General features: G+C 43.1%; 1 protein-coding gene across 1 annotated transcript in view; it reads left to right on the forward strand.

Moving 5' to 3' along the window:
• Window positions 1-16,369, forward strand: part of dock11 (dedicator of cytokinesis 11) — a gene marked incomplete at both ends in the record, with an annotated part of 86,081 nt that overhangs the window by 45,427 nt on the left and 24,285 nt on the right. Inside the window, 11 exon segments of the mRNA XM_080543300.1 lie at window positions 26-172; window positions 1,516-1,599; window positions 2,577-2,688; window positions 4,719-4,900; window positions 8,665-8,778; window positions 9,106-9,181; window positions 10,854-10,942; window positions 11,124-11,244; window positions 12,979-13,045; window positions 13,915-13,962; window positions 15,398-15,540. Coding sequence (XP_080399426.1) covers window positions 26-172; window positions 1,516-1,599; window positions 2,577-2,688; window positions 4,719-4,900; window positions 8,665-8,778; window positions 9,106-9,181; window positions 10,854-10,942; window positions 11,124-11,244; window positions 12,979-13,045; window positions 13,915-13,962; window positions 15,398-15,540 — 1,183 coding nt within the window.

Genomic DNA, 16,369 nt, shown 5'->3' on the forward strand with positions numbered 1-16,369 from the left:
ATGGGACTGAGTTGTTGTGTGTCAGATGCCGCGCCCCCAGAGGTTCCCAGAGAGCTTCCACCAGGCGCTGCAGTCCCTGCTGCTGTCCATCATGCCTCACATCACCATCCGCCACGCTGAGGTCCCCGAGGAGGCCCGCTGCATCAACCTCAGCCTGGCCGGCTTCATCAAGGTCTGGACAACACCCTACATGTCTACTACAACTCTTAACACTGGCCATTTTACATTTACATTTTTACATGTTTGGCATTTAGCAGACGCCTTATTCCAAAGCGACTTACAATCAATACATTTGAATGCTAAGCAAGTGAATCATCAATCCACCAGTCGTAGCAGGAAGAGTAATCCAGCTCAGGCCCGGGTCATTGATAGAAGGAAAAACCTTCTTCTATACCTATTTATTTATTTATTTTTTGACACTGGAGAAACAGAGAAACAGTACAAGGGGGGCAATATACGTTTTTAGGGGACACAGTAGAGGGGAAGAGCGGGTGTCTTCAGGAGACGCAGTGCTGGGGGGCAGAAGATGTCTTAGGAGGAGGAGTTAAGGTGTAACCTGAAGAGATGGCCAACACCCTACTACAGCTCTTAACACTGGCCATCACACCCTACATGTCTACTACAGCTCTTAACACTGGCCCATCACACCCTACATATCTACTACAGCTCTTAACAAACCACATGTTATTTTCTTACCTAAAAAGAGAATATGCATTGGCTAGGAAGGCCTACACTAAACAACTGAACACACTGACAGAAATTGGCTTTCACCTGTAACTCCCGATAGATTATATATGTTACGGTACATGTGGGAAAACTAGGGTTAGGGTTAGGTGCTAGGGTGACTTGGTACATGCTGGCATGTCTAACCCTAACCCTAACCCTACCCCTACCCCTACCCCTAACCCTAACCTTAACCGTAGCACCTAACCCTAACCCTAGTTTTCCCACATGTACTGTATTCCCACATGTACCGTAACATATAGATAATATAAACAGAGAATTGACAAGAAGAAGCATCTGATGAGAGAACAGTTAATGCAGAAATATTGTTTATGGGATACCACAAGGACCTTTTTACTATTTACATAATAAATATAACTTATATAACTTAAATCTAACTTATGTTACAATAATTTATCTGTAAATTCTGTGCACTTGTATGCCGATACTTTTATATACAGTATATACTATTGCCCATGTCATTATATGACAGGGTGCACCTGCAAAAGAGGCATTGGTCTTAGAGTGTTTAGCCTGTATAAATTAAGGTTAAATAACAATTTTGGATTTATTTGGGTTTACTGGACACACACACACACGCACACACACTACCCTGGAGAACCAAAATGACTTGAGTGTTTCTGTTTCTGCTTTTCTTTCTTATCAGATGCTTTTTCTTCTTCAGTTCCTTGGTTATGCTATGACAACGTATTATTTGTTGTGAGTAATGAGTGTTTAGAAGTGTTGTTGTTGTTGTTGTTGTCGTTGTCTAATCTCTCTTCTTCTCTACAGAGATGTCTCACATTCATGAACAGAGGCTTTGCCTTCAGCCTGGTCAACGACTACATGTGTGGCTTCAGCCTCAAAGACCCAAAGGTACAATAACAGCAACACACTGACAACCTATCAGGTACTATCATGAGAAGTCACTTCCTGCTCCAAGCTAAAGGTGATTGATAAGAAATGTTAACAGTATCAAAATACACTGACAACCTAGCTGGTAAGCATGACTGAAGATACAGGCGAGTGTATTACCGTACAATTAAATTCTTACTTGCAAGCTCTCCTATTCGAAAACAGAAATTGTAGTACAACAACATGCAATACAGTGAAACAATAAATAATAAATAATAAATGCAATAAAGTAAAACAATAATACACAAGAATACAGCAGTGACTCTTATTTGGGATAGATGATCTAAGCTGCTCAACACTCCATCAGAGTATATTTGACTAACAAATGACACCAACATCCACCCTGTGTATTATGTACTGTATATGTATTGTGTATTGTGTATATTGTGTATTGTGTATTCTGGATGTAAGGACTAACAGCCCATTGCATTTAAATGGTTGTTTTAAACATATTTCATAGCGATATATTGTAAACAACAATAATAATGTATTTTTAAATGTATATTGTATATATATTATAACCTTAAATGTTGGGTTATGACCAGGTAAGACGTTTGTACGGAGCATAATAGGCATTCACTAGTCTTATTCTTCTACAATCAATGGGTATGTTCAGATTCAGATTCATTTATTTATTCAAGGGACAGTGCATATTAATAAAACAAAAATAAATTGTAAATACGCCAGAGTTAGCCCGAAAGCTAGTTTTCATCCGCAGTCCCTATGCCATGATGTAGTATACGGCTCCCTGGAGGAAAAAAGTAAATTTAAAAGATAAAATATAAGTAGACCTAGGCACAAAAAAGTAGACAGGACAAGCATTTAGCTTAAGGGCATAACATAGGGGGTTAAAAGAGGGTACATATAAGCACGGTAAGCAGACTAATGTACATCATCATGAATTAAAATGACCATCGGTGAGTGTTTGTCTGCTGCAGGTGTTGACGGAGATGAAGTTTGACTTCCTCATGACCGTGTGCAACCATGAGCACTACATCCCCCTCAACCTGCCCATGGCCTTCGGCCGCACCAAGCTGCAGAGAGTTCAGGGTAAGCTGCTTTGACACCCTATGACATTCTGTCATCTACGGTACAAGTGTATGCTCCCTCACCCTCCTTCCTCACCCATGATTCCCCCCCCCATTAACCTGCCTGATTGGTTCGGCCAATGTCACATACTCAAAAAGGTCTATTACAGAACAGTTCATGTGGAGTCGAACAGAGGGGTCGGTGTTGTAAAATGAATGATGTTTTTACCCCCACACGAGTACTTCCACCACAGTGTGTTCTGGTAATACTGCATGGTTGGCTCATTTTTAATTTTCCCTCCCCCTCCTCTGTTTTTATTTTTGCTTGTGGTTGTCAGATTTTATTTCGTACGCAACGGAGCTTTTTACCGCCGTAGGTAGGTAATATCAACGCACACTTTTGCTACCTGCACTGTGTGGACATAACCACTAACCCCCGTTCTGCTAGCCTCTCTCCTCAGGATGCTCATTGGCCCTGTTCAGAAACAACCCACAGCACCCTACACCCTAGACACTGAGAGATCTGAAAGAAGAGAATGGAGAAAAACAATGACTGTATCTAAAAACTTCCACTAGGTGGAATTTTTTGTCATCTTCCTAATACCCCTTTCAAGGAATGTACAGTAATAAGACTATTAGTCTTAGCAAAATATCTCCCAGTGAGCGGGGCCAGCCGGCGCCTTGCATGGCAGCTTGCCACCATTTGGTGTGTGAATGTGTGTGTGAATGGGGGAATGAGAGGCCGTTGTAAAGCGCTTTGGAGCAGCAAAAAAGGCGCTATATAAGTGCAGTCCATTAGTTGTATCTTACTTACTGTACATTCCTTGATACATATCCAATTCTGTCAGATCTAACATGTGTCTCGGCCCTAGGGGACGAGGGGTTATTTTGGTGGCTTCATGACTGCTAACACACGTCTTCCTTCATTGTCTGTCTGGGCCTATGCTTTGTAGTGCAGTGGTGCTTGCTTGGCTAGTTCCTGGCTTGAAACACGGAAATTATTATTCTTTGGAATGTTTGATTATTCAATACTTGAAAGGCGAGGGACTTGTCTTTCATGCTGTTACTTGTGGGATCGCTGCATTCTCTCCTTCCCTCTCTCCGTCCTTCCTGTTCTCTGATCCCGTTAGTCCTGTCTGACTGTAGAATACCTGGAGAGCTTTCCGTGATTCAGAGAACAACCTGTGAGGAGGGCCTTGTACAACATTAAACACTTACACATTCTGTAGTGAATTGATAGGTCTGAAGGTACTGTACACCTCTAAATAAACTCCTCAAAAAAAGTTCGGAAACGTTATTTTGGTCCATTCTTCCTCCCCTTTAATAATACCAATTGGTATTGTATTGTATATCGTTGGAAAGCCTGATTAGTCACCTTTACAACGAGGTACAACTTGTGGTACATTTCGTGGAATGAGCAACACAGCTAAACGTGTGGGTAGCGGCCCAAAAATATTTGCCATTATCCCCTGCAATATTCTTCATTGAATAAGAATCGACTGAAATAACGTTTCCAAACTTTTTTTTGAGGGGTTTAGAAGACAACTACTTAACTTACTTTTTATTTTTTATTTTCACCCAATTAGGGTGTTCCTGATCTCACAGGTTTTTCTCAGATGTTCCCTCTTTTAGGGGATTGGTGTTGTTGTGTGCATTAAAGAATGATTGGATTGAGAATGAAAATGTTTTGTTGTGGTGTGTTCTATTTTGGAATATGGAATTGTAAGACACTTCATTTCATGAGTGTGATCATGACACGTGTCATTTGAATGCTACCATTTAGTGCTACCCCTATATGAAGAGTTTAGTTGAAAATCATAGATCATAGCACCCCTGAGGCAGCGTCTGCATCTAGGTTGCCTGCTGTATGTGCAGTGAGCACCGTACCAAAGTCCTGTCGGCGTGTTACACAGAGACAGAACATGCATGGTCATTAGTAGCACAAGTCAACTGAATGAATCCACAATCCACAATCCTATGACCTTACCTTATCTCACATGAACCATGATCTTCACGTTGACCCCCCTGCTCTGCTCTGCTGTCCAATCCCAGACCAGAGCCTGGAGTTCAGCCTGACAGAGGACTACTGCAGGAACCACTTCCTGGTGGGCCTGCTGCTGAGGGAGGTGGCAGAGGGGCTGCAGGGATGTCCCGAGGTCAGACAGCTGGCCGTGGCGGTGCTAAAGAACCTCCTCATCAAACACGCCATGGACGACCGCTACACTGCATATAAGGTGTGTGGGGGTGGGGGTGGGGGGGCGGGGGGGGGGGGGGGGTGAGAGAGAGAGAGAGATGGAGAGAGAGAGAGAGACAGGTGGAGAGAGAGGGAGAGAGATGGAGAGAGAGAGAGACAGAGAGAGAGAGCGTATGAATGTATTAATTACGGAAATACATAGGCTGGTGAGATGAGGAATATAAGGAAGCTTTTAGATATAACCTAAACCTAGCATCTCTGGTCTGTTGTAGGATATCTTTGTTGTCTGAGCAGCAGTACTACAAACGTATGGGTGTTCTGTAACATGGCAGTGTTGTTATTGGCAAGACACTTTTATTTCTTTGGATGAATGAATAACTAGAGTAAATAAAAGTCTGTCCATCTCCCAAGATAATAAAAAAAGTCAGTTATGCAAATGAAACGTCTTATGAACGCCAATATTTGCATAGGATTGTCGGTACTGCAACTATACAGATCCTATATCCATGTAAATACACCACTGTTCATGCAAATAGTGACAACAATGAGAGCTGTGAAGAGTATACAATGCACGCACGCACACACACACACACACACACACACACACACACACACACACACACACTGGCCTCGGTGGACCTAAATCTCTCACACAAACGTAGGCCTAAACTCTGATCACAAAACAAATTGAGACCACCAAACCCAACCGGAGCAGCTACAGGACAAAAAAGCAACAACAACAAAAATGTCACAACGTCCGACCTTATTTGTAGGCGAAGACCATCCTACGATCCTTCCTAGTCAATTCCGTGATGACTTTGTCATAACTGACTTTGTCATTCCGTGTGTTGCCAAATGTCTGAGGTTTTACCAGACAAAGTATGTGGGAAGAGGCACGCTCATGCTTAGTCATAGCGGTATGGAGGTTGTTTAAATCACCACAGCCTGTCGTGGTCCAGACTGTGTGTTCAGTAGAAAAAAGGAGACATGGCCAACAAAACAGTTTGCTAACCTTTGGGCAGCCAGCCAGCTAGCCATGTATGTCAGCTTTTCTGCCTATCAAAATGATCACGCTCAGTAAACAGGCCTACTACGTAGGGCCGCCACGATTAGTCGACTAGTCGCGACGACGTCGATTACCAAAATCGTCGCCGACATATTTGGTAATCGACGTCATCGCATGTTTTTTTGGAGCTGAAATAAGCGATAAGCATTAGTTTTTCTTCCCTGAAGCTGCCACTGGCTAGCGTTCGCCTATCATCCATCCTCACTATGGCTTTTGCCACTTGATTGACGTACGGGTAAGCCAGTCTGAGATCTGATCTTTTCACCGAACACACGGTTCACCACGCATGCGCAGTCAACAGCGCCAACTACAAAATACCGGCGAGACTAATTACCTAGTTAGCCTTCCAATTTCTACCATTTACTATATAATACTAAAGAAAGGGTATACAAATGAGTGGGGAAGCTGGACCAAGTAAGAAACCAATAACGTACAACTTCCATCCAGAATGGGAGGAGGACTTTTTTACACAATGTGATATTGGAAGTGCGTCAGTCTGATCTGCACTCTAGTGTGTGTGCAGCAGCAGCTGGGGAGCGGGCCGGTTGCCGCACAGCTCGTTAAAGTTGTTTGAGAGTTTTTCGACATCTAAACCTAAATAACTTTTTTATTAACATCTACCCACACGCACACCCGTTGTAACTGCCATCGTTAATGTAGAAGATGCAACCAGTGCTTGGAAAACTCGCTTTGACAATGCTTTTTATCACCTATTGAGGCTCGCGTTCAAGCGGGCGCTGCTCAGCGGGAGAGTCTATAGACTACCGGAGAATGCCTTAGACCCTTCCCTGGCGCACCTGAACGGACTGTCAGTGGACACGGATCTCTATGCCATTGTACAGCTTGGGTACAAATGTAAATTATTAGTGTTTATATTTGGAAGCCTTGGTAATGTCCACAGACTAGTCGTCAGGCAGCCGCCACATATGGAGGAGACGCTGCTACCTGTACCCATAGACAGATTGTAAAGCTTGAATTATCGAGTGTCCTATGCTGGTGCAACTAATACTGTTTGTGTTCAAGAATTTTATTGTAAAATGTGAACGCAAATAAAGATATTAAATGTGTGTGTGTAAGAGAGAGAGAGAGAGAGAGAGAGAGAGAGAGAGAGAGAGAGAGAGAGAGAGAGAGAGAGAGAGAGAGAGAGAGAGAGAGAGAGAGAGAGAGAGAGAGAGAGAGAGAGAGAGAGAGAGAGAGAGAGAGAGAGAGAGAGAGAGAGAGAGAGAGAGAGAGAGAGAGAGAGAGAGAGAGAGAGAGAGAGAGAGAGAGAGAGAGAGAGAGAGAGAGAGAGAGAGAGAGAGAGAGAGAGAGAGAGAGAGAGAGAGAGAGAGAGAGAGAGAGAGAGAGAGAGAGAGGGTGGGAGAGTGCAAAACAAAGGGTATAGTGCATCTTCTCAGGCATCAAACACATTTTTTAAATGTAGTAGAGAGTGCAAACTGCTGAGTACTACATTTTTAAAATGATGTACTGTGATAAAATTGATGCCTGAGAAGATGCACTATACCCTTTGTTTTGCACTATTACATTACATTACATGCAAGTGATGCCAGAAATAAATATGCTGCTTCATTAAAAGATCTATTTTTGAGTGAACAATCATTTTAATTGTCTTTATTTTTAGTTAGCACATGCCTACAACAACAACTAACAACTTCAAGCTAAATTTAGAAGCTGATTTAGAAGATGATAGCTAAATAAGAGAGATTGAGTAATTGTGCGATAAGCTGTAATTTATGATCTGATTAGTCGACTAATCGTTAAAATAATCGGTGACTAATCGACTATGAAAATAATCGTTTGTGGCAGCCCTACTACTACGTACTGTAACTACTCGGAATCACAGAGCGCATGAGCGAAGTAAGCTGACTTCTTGACAGCTTTGCCATTAGCAGAATGGGATAGAGATGTACAGCAGGGCAGCGGTTTTAAACCAAAACGATCGAACACACTGAGAGACAAACATTTAAATGCTTTTTTTATTAAAGGGCTTGGGCATGCGCCGCATTTATAGCTTATTATGACAGCTCGCCCATGATACTACTATACAACAAAGATATTATGTTTCGAAAGGTATTGATAGCCCTAAGCAGAATTGACGAATTTGTCACCTAGTACCGGCACTGTCATGCCAAAACCTGGCAGCTGCCAAATCCTGGCAGGGCCATCAACGATTCAGGAGCGAATTACGTGTGAAACTAGCATGCTAGCAGGTGTTTTCATATAAAATGTTATATATTATAGCTGACTAGTGAGCCTGCATCAACCTTAATGCTATTCAAGTGCAAGAAGATTACAATTGTCTTCGCAGTTTAAGATACACACATTAATCTGCTGCGGTAGTAAACACAGCGCAGTAGAATGACGTCACACCGTCATATTAATGTGTGTATCTTAAACTGCGAAGACAATTGTAATCTTCTTGCACTTGAATAGCATTAAGGTTGATGCAGGCTCACTAGTCAGCTATAATATATAACATTTTATATGAAAACACCTGCTAGCATGCTAGTTTCACACGTAATTCGCTCCTGAATCGTTGATGGCCCTGCCAGGATTTGGCAGTGCCAGGTTTTGGCATGACAGCACCTAGAATACCGGTTCTGAAAAATACATACAAATGCTGTTTAAATCCACTTCAAGCACTAGCTGTAATCTTTGTTTTGATGTTTGTTGAGAAACACTGTTATTGCTACATCGCTACACTAATAATACTGATGTTACTTGAATGTTGTTTTCAGAACCAGCAGGCCCGGATCTGTCTGCTGTACCTTCCACTGCTGGAGCTGCTGTACCAGAACCTGAAGCAGCTGTCGGTCCAGCACCACACCTCCAGCCCTGCGCTGGGCTTCGCCGTGAGTCACCCCTCTACTCCTGAGGTCCTGCCTTAGTGTGTCGCCTACCATCTGCTCATCATAGTACCCTTTTTTTCTTTTTTTACTCATTGTGTTTTTTATTTAGTTTTCAGAGACATTACAGTACGCACAGACAAAACAGCGAAAACATCAAAACAAAACAAAAACAGAAACAAAAATAATAATAAATAACAGTTCACAGAGTACTTCTCAGCTTTAGCCAATTTGTTGTTGTTTTAGCCAAAGCACAGTAGTGTTGAATTCAGAAACTGTGTGCTACTTGTTTTAACTGTATTTAACCCATTGCTCCTGTGACCCCATTTCCAGAGTTCCAGAGATGACCTGAGGTCAGTTGGCTCCATTGACAGCCGCAGGATCAGCACTGCTTTGGACAGAGACCATGGTGAGTGTGGCTTCTGTCACCATGATGATCCTCAACAGACTGCCCTGTTTACCTACCAGTTATCTTTGGATTTAACCTTTATTTATCCAGGTACCAATTTGGTTGTTAAGTCGTGACGTGTTTCCGGGTCCAAAGTTGGCTGAGGCGCTCTCTTCGAAATGCCTCAGTAATAATAATAATTCATTATATTTATATAGCGCTTTTCCGAGGCTCAAAGACCCTGACAATTCATAGCTTTCAGTCACGTGGTTTCTTCCCTAGCAACCACCAACCTGACGGGCAAAAAGTATCATAGCAACATCGCTCAACATGGCGATTTACCGGCTGCCTACTATTTAGACCACCTCACCCATGAAGAACTATCAAGATACACGACGGTGATAGAAGTGGAGGATCGACTCCATTCAAAAACTTTTGGATTCGCTGTCCTCCCATGTATCCGGACACGTTGGAATTATTTTCCTAACCCCCGGAGAATCAAAGTTATTAACCCGCAAAAAGTGCGTCCTTGACCGGCTTTCTCCGTGAATAACACCGGTTATGGAGGTGGTACAAATACAAGACTATTATTGCTAAATTCACCATCAGTATACGGTCATTTTGAGCCCTTAACCACCTCGCTGACACCCCGAGAAGATATACTTTTAATATGAAACTCGATCAACCGGGCGTTCGGGAGTTCTACCGCTGCTGGACGGAACGCCCGCTGACAGCGGGTCGAGGGGATATTTCTACCCGGGAATTCGCTCCTTGCTGTGTCCACGGTGATAGGAGTGGAGGATCGACTCCATTCAAAAACTTTTGGATTCCATGTCTTCTCCTCTATCCGGACACGTTGGAATTATTTTCCTAACCCCCGGAGAATCAAAGTTATTAACCCGCAAAAGGTGCGTCCTTGACCGTCTTTCTCCGTGAATAACACCGGTTATGGAGGTGGTACAAATACAATACTATTATTGCTAAATTCACCATCAGTATACGGTCATTTTGAGCCCTTAACCACCTCGCTGACACCCCGAAAAGATATACTTTTAATACGAAACTCGATCAACCGGGCGTTCGGGAGTTCTACCGCTGCTGGACGGAACTCCCGCTGACAGCGGGTCGAGGGGATATTTCTACCCGGGAATTCGCTCCTTGCTGTGTCCACGGTGATAGGATCGACTCCATTCAAAAACTTTGCGATTCCCTGGCTTCTCCTCTTTCCGGACACGTTGGAATTATTTTCCTAACCCACGGGAAATCAAAGTTATTAACCCGCAAAAAGTGGGTTTTGCTCGTGGGTTTTGCCCGCAAAAAGTGCCTTTTGCCCGTCAGGTGGGCGTTTCCACTATGCTGTGACGTCACATGAAAGCTATGAATATGGGGAAAACGGGAAAGTGCTGCTGTGTTCCTTGTTGTATGAATAGATCCCAGTCTAAAAAACGATTGAACTGTCATTCTACCGCTGTAGTACTCTGGTGCGGGGAATTTCTGGTTTGGACCCGGAAATTGCAAAAAGTCACGTTTGACGTCAGACTTAACAACCGAATACTAATAATATAGCCAACAATAGACAAGATTGAAAGAAAGGGACATTTCTTGAACCCTTGCAAAAGATAACCCTATATAATAGTGTACTGTGCCATTTTCGAATAGTTTGAAAAGGTTTGTTAAACATGTTTCTCCCTAGTTCTGGGACCTCAGAACGGCCATGTGGTGAGAAGAGAGGACTCCAGGATCTCCCTGTTTATCGACTCGTGCCTGCCAGACAACACTGAGGTTAGATGGGATGTTACATTTTGCTAAACAACCCCTCTCAAATATGTTGTACGGTTTAATCGCGAATCATATTTAATTGGATCTGTAATTATGAAACAATGCTTGCATGTTATGAAATGTATTATTATTAAATCTTATGATTCTGAATGATATTAATGATTAAGATGTTTGTTACTCTCAGCTGCACAGACGAGGTTCCACCATGAGTAGTAGTCCCCTGCCTCCCATTGGTCGACTGGGTCACTACGAGATCAAGGGGTTGCTGCTGTGTTTCCTGCACATCATCAGGACTGTGTCAGAAGGTCAGTCAGCAATACACACACACACTGGTGGACTCAAGGGGGGGGCAGGGGGGGGCGACTGCCCCTCCTGGTGCCCCCACGGTTGAAAAACGTCTCGCTTAAGTGCCCTTTTGAGTGGCGAAAATGAGAGGACGTGCCCTATTGGTGCCCCTCCAATGGTCTAAACTTGACCATGTGCACTGATGGGGTCCCATGTTGTGCAGTAGGTGCCCTTTTTTTCTTTTCGCCCCTTCCCTTCAAACAGCCTGAGTCCGCCACTGCACACACACACACACACACAAACACAATTTTACCTCTCTGTTCAGCACACTACACACACACTGTACCCCTCTCTTCTCACACGCTCCCTTGCACAGAGCTAGGATCAGCCTGTTGAAGAAAAAAACCCTCAACATCAATTAGATTGTCAATTCAGTGTTTCCCCTACCATTAACGGAACCCCCCGCCCCCCCAAGAAAGAGGAATTATTACGGACGTAGACACCAAACATCTGACAAGCAGGCGCTGGAGAATAATACAAGATTGTGGGCGAGCGACGCGAGAGAGTTTTTGCAGGGTGAGATGTCTGCAGATGGAAAGTAAGCAAGTTGAAACGTTAGCAAATATAATTGCTGAGTGTTCTAACAGAGCAAGTTGGTTCAAATTGGTCGTTATTATTGTGACTAGAAAGTGTCTGATTATAGTTCCATGGTGTGTAAATAGTGTCAAAGAACTAGCACGCTAGCTAGCTAGTTCAGAGGTGATGAGATGAGCTAGTCACTAGCACACATGCCAGCTAAAGAGCTAACTGGATGCACTTTATTATTTTACTTAAAGTAGATATACTATCTTTCTTATTCTGCTAGAATTGGGCTTTATGGTAATACCATAATGGCATAGTTACAGTACATGGACAGTGGATTGAAGCATTGGAAATGTCAGTTTTTTTTTTGCTTGGACATACGATTTTTTTTCAGGTGAGAGAGTAAAGTCGAAATGACATTATCTGACTGCATTGCCCACAGCAATCCAATATTCAATTATAATTATGTTATAAATTGATATGGATCAATGTATACCTCTTATTAGATTATACATACTCTGGTTGTTATGTTTGCCTTTTGGTTGACAGCAAAAGAGGGAAAGAGGAGGATAGAGAAGGAGAGAATGAGAGAGAGCAGGATGGTGTCAGCACACCAGAGAGAGAGAGAGAGCAAGAACCAGGTGAGAAAGTGGACAGGTAGTCAAGACCACATAAGTAAGTAGCCTTGAGAACCAATGGTTCTCCAGCCTAATGGCCCATAGGGCAGGAGCCTATCTACTGTTTCCTTAGCGTGAGGCGGCTTAATGTACAAGTTAGTACACCCCCTGGACATGACGCTGTGGGGGGGGGGGTCCATGCCACCCCCCCAAGGCAGCAAACCTAGGGGAAACACTGCAATTAGACAATTAGATTGTCAGTTATTTAGAATGTCTAAAGGCAACTTCATCCTAATCATTTCCCACTGTTTAGGCCACTTGGGGAAATGGCTAAATGATAATTAATGGATATACAGTATATCAAATGTTATGCTTATTTTACATTGAATTATGTTGGTACTGTAGTTTCACCCAGTATAACTCCTCCAATTTTAGCATAACATGCTGTTGTTTAATGTTGGTTCCTGAGTGGTTGTTTAGTGTGTAGCCTGTAATAGCTAGCCTGGTAGACTGTGCCTCACTGTCCCTCTCCTTTCTTGCCCCCTGTGTTTCTAGACAACCTGCTGGCGTACTGGAACAAGGTCAACCCTCAGGACATCATGAACTTCCTCAGTCTGCTGGAGTGAGTCACTGAAGCTCTGTGGATGCAGGATCACTGCTTTGTTAACGAACCGCAATAAACCAATCCATTCCTTTAATGGTTTTACCAGACGCTGTAGTATATACTTTACAGAGGGATAAAGACTGCTTGCTAGACTATCTCTGCTGAAGTGAAGTGAAGTGAAGTGAAACTTTATTTATATAGCGCCTTTCGTACATGAATGCAATTCAAAGCGCTTCAGCCAACTAATTTGTGGTTGTCATGCCAATGGACATGGAAAACACAAAGGTGCTGTATAAACCAAGCACTCAGGTATTTGCAGAGAGCGCACACATTATATTTTCTTTTACATGTTTGGCATTTAGCAGACGCCTTATTCCAAAGCGACTTACAATCAATACATTTGACTAAGCAAGTGAATCATCAATCCACCAGTCGTAGCAGGAAGAGTAATCCAGCTCAGGCCCGGGGCCGTTGATAGAAGGAAAAACCTTCTTCTATCACCTTCTTCTAAACCTAGGTTTGGCCGATGAAGACATCACCCTACCTGGATAGTTAATAATGTAATAAACTAGGACTTATCTATGCCGAATAAAGTAGTAATTAATAGTCTACTATTACCTGGCCATTAAAAAAAAAAAAAGACATTTGAAAAGGACAAATTACTCAAATCAAACCTTATATGTTTAAATATGTATTTCACTAAGACCGTTTTTCTTTTTTAACTGACTGTTCACATCACTAGATATTAATGTCAAAAAGTCGGCTGTATCAATTTACCTTCTTCAGTAAATTCAACCATGCTTGAGACTAGGTATTTATTCTAAAGGAAATTCTTGAACTGAGCTAACCCCTCTCTCATTGACATTAAACCTCTTTGTGTCTGTCAGGACGTGTCTCGTGCAGTTTCGCTACGTTGGAAAGAGAAATATTGGCAGGTACGGTATGATGATGTTGAGATAGGTTGACTGCACCCATAGGGATTAGAGCACGGAAACATGGAAACATGACACAAACATTCCACAGAACCATATGTATGTAGAGTAAAGGCCAATGCACACGGCGTGCGATTTTGTCGCACCGGCAAATTCGATTCCATTGTTTTGAATGAGACAATGCACATGCGTTGTCGTGAAATGCGATATTGTCGCACGACAACATTCGATTCTCAATTCACACCACCGAAGTCGGACCAGGCAGGCTGAGAATCGAATGTTGTCGTGCGACAAAATCGCACTCGTGCACGCGTGCATTGGCCTTTAGTCCAACTCTGTTTAAGTGACATTTTGGAATTGTCATGGAATGTTCGGTTCCAACATGGTACCCATGACCCATAATTATATAATATAGTCTGCCTAGCTTGTATCCTACCTACCAGGTTGTGATCTACATGGATATAAAACCTGACCTGCAGTGTAGTGTGTCTAAATGTAATTTATTAAATGTAATTTAACAAATGTAAACTGGCACGAGGCAGACGACCCTTCCCACTACTGACTCACCGGCCCCATGGAGATGAGTGGCCAGACTCTCCGGGACCTTCTGTGGGTTGGGGCAGGGCCGGTCCTAGGCATTTAGATGCCCTAGGCGAGAGTATGATTTGATGCCCCCCCCCCTCCCCCCAAATTTTAGGGGCGCCACCACCACCACATTAAGCCTCCAGTACTGCATCATCACCACCCACACATTCAACAGTAAGCCACCTTCGAGAGAGGGCACGCACGTTAGTTGCGGGCGGGTGGGCGGGAGGGGGGGGGGGGGAGGAGGTTCGCAAGAGGCGAGTGTGACTAATCGCGAAGCATAATAGAGACAGTAGGCTGAGACATATTTTCATAGAGACATGAAATTCATAGAGACATAAAATTATTTAAATGTAAAAAAAGAACGGCGATCGCCTAGTTCGCCTATGCCTAAGACCGACCCTGGGTCGGGGCCAGCTCATGCGGGTAGTTTCTCGTTTCTAGTTTTCCGTTGTTTGTTTTTCTTTTTTGGTTCGTTTTTGTCCCAGTTGGTTTCTTTAAAACAGATTTACGTAGAGACCACTCTGTCATCCTGCTCTTCTCCTATCCCCCCCCTATTGGGTGGTCGCCATACTTCCTTGTACTACCTCACTCCTAACACAATGAAAAATTCTCACTCAGAGTTGAGCTGAACTCTTCATATCTATCTATGGTTCTGTGTAATGACATTCTCACTAAATACTACTGTGAAATGAACAAACGTGACATTTTGTGAGGGTTGGAGGATATTAGCCAAACCTGTTATGTGCCCCCTGTGTCACATCATATGTTTGTATGATGTTGTGTAATAAAGTATAATATGCCTACTCGTCTTTATGTGATGTGTTTTATGTGACGTTCTGATTGTTTCTAGGAGTCAGGAGGTGTGGGTGTCCAAGCTGTTCTCCTCAGACAGGAAGTCCCAGACCATGCCGGCCATGCGCTCCCGAGCTGGGCCCATGCAAAACAGGATGCAGCAGTTTAGCACCATGGATACATCTCTCACCCTCAATATAGGTACACACATCTCTCACCCTCAATATAGGTACACACATCTCTCACCCTCAATATAGGTACACACATCTCTCACCCTCAATATAGGTACACACATCTCTCACCCTCAATATAGGTACACACATCTCTCACCCTCAATATAGGTACACACATCTCTCACCCTCAATATAGGTACACACATCTCTCACCCTCAATATAGGTACACACATCTCTCACCCTCAATATAGGTACACACATCTCTCACCCTCAATATAGGTACACACATCTCTCACCCTCAATATAGGTACACACATCTCTCACCCTCAATATAGGTACACACATCTCTCACCCTCAATATAGGTACACACATCTCTCACCCTCAATATAGGTACACACATCTCTCACCCTCAATATAGGTACACACATCTCTCACCCTCAATATAGGTACACACATCTCTCACCCTCAATATAGGTACACACATCTCTCACCCTCAATATAGGTACACACATCTCTCACCCTCAATATAGGTACACACATCTCTCACCCTCAATATAGGTACACACATCTCTCACCCTCAATATAGGTACACACATCTCTCACCCTCAATATAGGTACACACATCTCTCACCCTCAATATAGGTACACACTGTTATAGGGTTCCCGCGCTGGTCTTAAAAAGTCTTCAAGTCTAAAATCCAGCAATCCGACGCATAAGGCCTAAAAAGGTCTTAAGTTTCAGTTATTAGGTAAAAAAATGAGATTAGCTTGTCCTGCAAGGAAATCAGTCCGACCACATCTATTTACGTGGAAATGAATCAAGCTGGAACCAAAAAAATGCCAATTCGCTGACCC

Source organism: Nansenia antarctica, assembly GCF_963989245.1.
Source record: "Nansenia antarctica genome assembly, chromosome: 12".
In the NCBI taxonomy this organism is placed as follows: Eukaryota; Metazoa; Chordata; class Actinopteri; order Argentiniformes; family Microstomatidae; genus Nansenia; species Nansenia antarctica.